The 4,308-nt window shown below is 50.6% G+C and overlaps 1 protein-coding gene; it reads right to left on the reverse strand.

Moving 5' to 3' along the window:
- Window positions 1–1,435: 1,435 nt before the first annotated feature.
- On the reverse strand, window positions 1,436–3,662 carry CHC_T00008887001 (Urea active transporter-like protein 2). XM_005712157.1 is given in 2 exon segments: window positions 1,436–1,652; window positions 1,653–3,662. 1 exon segment carries the CDS (start codon window positions 3,660–3,662, stop codon window positions 1,653–1,655), a length of 2,010 nt encoding a protein of 669 aa, XP_005712214.1. The 3' UTR covers window positions 1,436–1,652.
- Between the last annotated feature and the right edge of the window lie 646 nt (window positions 3,663–4,308).

Consider the following 4,308-nt stretch of genomic DNA (forward strand, 5'->3'; position numbering starts at 1 on the left):
GCGTCATGGGTACCCGGTCCCCGACCCTTATTTCCTGGACCCTTCCCCAATTGTCTTCGTTGGGGGGGGGGGGGGGGGAAGTGTCCCCTTGTGTTTTTCGGCAGCGTAGTCGCTGGGTCCCTTGTGGGAAGAGCCAACCGCAGCGAGACGTTCCCCCGATTTCGATGCCCACGTGTGCCACTGCCACACGCCCTCACGCGCCACACACGCCCTCTCTCGAGATCGCCTTTCCCGATTCCATCACCCAGCACCCACCCCCCACCCCCACTATGGATTTGCACCCGTCGAATGACGTCAATCCCAGCCAGAATCCCCCTCCAAACGACCGCCAACCCCCCTGCACCTTCGCCCGACTCTCGCATCCGTCGCCCTGTAACGCCATGGACACACGCTCACAGATTGTCGGCGCCAGCCCACGTCGTTCTCCCTTCTTTATCTTTCACCAAAATCAGAATGTTATGCTTGCCGTACACCTCACCCCCATCCTTTTGTGCTATGCCGCCCTTCTCGCCTACCAGAAATCTCCCGCCTACTTCAAGTACCTCTTTTTTGTTTGAAATCAGAGAAAGCAAATTAAATTTACGTGCCATTTGTCACAGTAGACTGTACAGACACATATCTCTAACGAAACCAAAACGAGTGTATTGCCCGCACCCAATTTTCGCTCTCCCTTTCCCTACTGTATCCTTATCCCGTCTCCCCGCTTCTCTGTCCACCTCCACTCTCGTGAGCCACTCCACACGACCACACCTCTCGCTTCACCGTGGCACCCCAACTGCGCTTCATCCTCCCCGCATTTGTCCTCCGCCTTTGCAACCGTCCGACGTGCCCCAGTCCCCAACTTGGCTTGTTGCCTTTTGGCCATTCATCACACCTTTATCTCCCACTTTCTTTACCGTGTTATTTCCTTCCACTCTGTTGTCTACGCACCTCATGTCTGACAAGTCTTGACAGACTCACCCCTCCCCCCCTCTGCGGCACACATTTCAGAGCCACAACAACAAACATTCTCCTCTCTTTTTCCCTTGCTAAAACGCCCACGTGTACTGCATGTCTGCTGCAGTGTGCCTGCAGTGTGCTTATTGCTTCGTTCCACCCGAGTCTTGTAAAAGATCGCTTGTCTTCTTTAATCCGTTCCAGGCCTTTTACCTCCTCCCTTCGTCTGGCACACCCAAAAATAAATCATATCCCTTCAAGAACAATTAATCATTCCACCAAATCACAAGCTTTTCCTCCCCGTGCTTTTTCTCTATGCCTTGTTCGGACTCCGTGTAATGAACACGTCTACACTTCCATTTAGCCCAGTATCGTGTGATCTCAAAGCACCTACACAGCCAATACGGCACAATGGCTCATCCAGTCAGCCGCATCCTCAACTGCGCGGCACTCCAAATCACAAACCCCACCACTTTACACACACACAAACACACACAGGTTTCTGTCAAACAGTTTACGCATGATAATAATACACTAATGGACTAGGTCTTTCTTCGACACCACGCATCCATTATTATTCGGTTTTCTCTTGGTGGATGGACAGCGAAATCCCCGTCGCCGTCCAAGCAAATACGGAAAAAGGGTCAACACAAATATGTGCACTCGCATCTTCATTCTCCAGTTCAAAACACCCCATTTCACGCTCTTCTCTCCACTTACTCGCTTCCCTCGACCGTGAGCTCTGGTATCTTCCCCAATTCCGTCTTCTTGCCACCGAAAATACGTGCAAACACGGACCGACTCTCCCATACGGGGATAATAACCATGGCTGCCGTCGCAAGTATACCCCAGATAAACGAAAGCACCACCCAGAATGTGAAATAACCCTTGTTGAAAGCCTTGGCTGGAATTGTAAGCACCGGCCAAGCAACGACAAGTACAAATGTTAGCAGAATTGCTGTCCACCCGATAATCTTCGATGCTCTCTTTAAATCCTCTTCGGTCTCTTCGGAGAGATGTGCGTTCTTATCATCTTCGATTAGTGCAATAGAACGCGTCGCGCTCCAGTCACAATCGTCCGGTTTGATTAGGGATACCACCACACAAATCACTAGTGAGCTTAGAATTGAAACCAGATTCCCGGTGAGCATCACCTCATCCTTGCCCAGATTGTCAATTGTAAGACCCCCTTCTCTCAGGGCACCGTAGGTCAGCCATGAAGTCAAACCTAGAATCATTCCAATGACAGCGCCGGACACAGCTGCGGTGCCCGAACACCTTTTCCATGTGATAGAAAACGCCACAGGTGCGACGGCAGATCCGATCACCACTCCCATGAACAAGTAGAGCCAGCCTAGGTTGACCCCAATCTTGTTGAGTACGATACCAAGTACGCCAGAGAGCAATCCGAAAGCCCCAATGACAATACGGGAAATGAAAATGATCTGTTTGCCAGTTGCGTTCCTGTTGATGTATGTACGATAAACATCATACGCAACCAATGAAGAAACCGCAATTTGCTCTGCAGCTCCGGTTGATGTCACTGCCATGAAAAGCATAATCAGAATGAGTGCAGCGCCGCCATCTCCCATCAAGTGTTGAGCGACAGCTGGGGGCACAAGACCAGAACCTGCCTCGTCCTCGGTGATGGGCAACGCGAGTGCCGTGGCGGCAAGCCCAAGAGATGTTGCCAGGGAGAACGGGATCGCAAACCAACACAACCCACCAAGCATATACCCTTTCCACGAGGCAGACGGAGTCGAAGCAATTGCAGACTGCCAATAAGCTTGATCCACGAATACGGTTCCAAAGTTGCCGACAATGTTGGTGAGGCCAAAAAAGAGACCTCCCCGTGATAAGATGGTCAGGTATGAACCTTGGAAATTTGATTCGACCGGCTCCACCTTTACGAAAGAATTCAGCTTCTCCCACACTACTGCGGGCGACCCAAGATCCGGACTGGTCACATAAACCTGAAAGATAAAAATGCACAAGGCGATCAAAATGACAGCAGTATTGAAGTAGGATGCGATAAATGTAGCTTTCAAGCCACCAGCAAGGGTATACACGATGACGCCAAGCGGGATCAAGAAGGAAGCCAGATCTGTGTCAATTCCGGTAAGTGCAGTGACTGTCGCGGAACCACCAAGAATAAGCATGGATGTAACAATAACGTTCGTGAGGAAAGCAAACACAACGAAGACAATGTGGGCAACGGTACCCCAACGAGCCCGGACAATTTCCAAAAACGTATGGCAAGACGGCGCGCGACGCTTGACCAGTACAGCAAGACAGGAAAAGAGTAAGATCTGAATTGTTGCCCCAGCCGCATACCAGAATGGACCAGAGACCCCAAACCTGAATGCCACATTGGATGATTGGAGGAGTGTGGCCGCCCAAGTCCATTGTGAAACAAGAACTGAAGCTGTGAGACCAGTCTTGATGGTTCTTCCGGCGGTGTTGAACATTTCCGAGTCCATTTTGCGTCCAGTGAGGAACTGTTCAAGGTAGACAAGACCAACAGTGAAAAGACCGAACATTAGGCCAAATCCGAGAATGATAACGTACCCAACCCAACTAGGGAGGGGGGGGTTGTCCCCGACGAAGAAGGAGGTGGAGCATGCATACTGCCTAAAGCCGAAGTAGTTGCGAACTGGGTCGTCCTCGCAGTTAAAAAATTCGCGGACTTCGGATGTGGTCACGGCTTCCGCCCACTCCGCGGCCATTAGTGAATGAGGAAAGAGTCGAAATGAAGTAGAGTCGTGATATGTGTAGATCGGTGGACGTGTGCGCTTGTGCTGAAGGGGGTCTGGGTTCCTAAAGATGTGGGTTCCGGCGGAAGGAATGAAGGTGCCGTGGGGCTGGAGTTGAGACGGGTTCAAGCCAGCTAGGGATAAGGGAACGGAGGGGGTTGACGTTTTTTATTTATACCAATAGTAGCGATACCGGATGATGGATATCTAACGCGAGAGAAGCAACTGACGAGGCGGCTAGGTGAAATTTGCATGTCGTAGATGGGATATGGTGGTGATCGATACAACAGTCCAGCATTGAGGAAGAAAGGCCAGTGGCAAAAGCATTATCTATTGGGCCATGGTGGGACCGGATTAAAGCGCATCCGAGAAGTTGGTAGAGAGCGTACAAGCCAGTACTTGTACAGTGCAGTAAAGATTAGGTGTGGATATGGCAAGACGAGGATACAGTGAATGTAAATATCATTCAGATTCAGGATAAAAAGCACTGTGCGATGTGTACAATTGTAGGAATGGCGTAGGAATCGTGGGCGTGTTTCAAACCGTTGTTGAGATTTGGAAGCCTACAGGGATGGGAATGATTGATTTGGGGCCGTGTGTGTGGAAAAATGGGTTAGGA

Source organism: Chondrus crispus, genomic scaffold, assembly GCF_000350225.1.
Source record: "Chondrus crispus Stackhouse genomic scaffold, scaffold_100, whole genome shotgun sequence".
Lineage (NCBI taxonomy): Eukaryota > Rhodophyta > Florideophyceae > Gigartinales > Gigartinaceae > Chondrus > Chondrus crispus.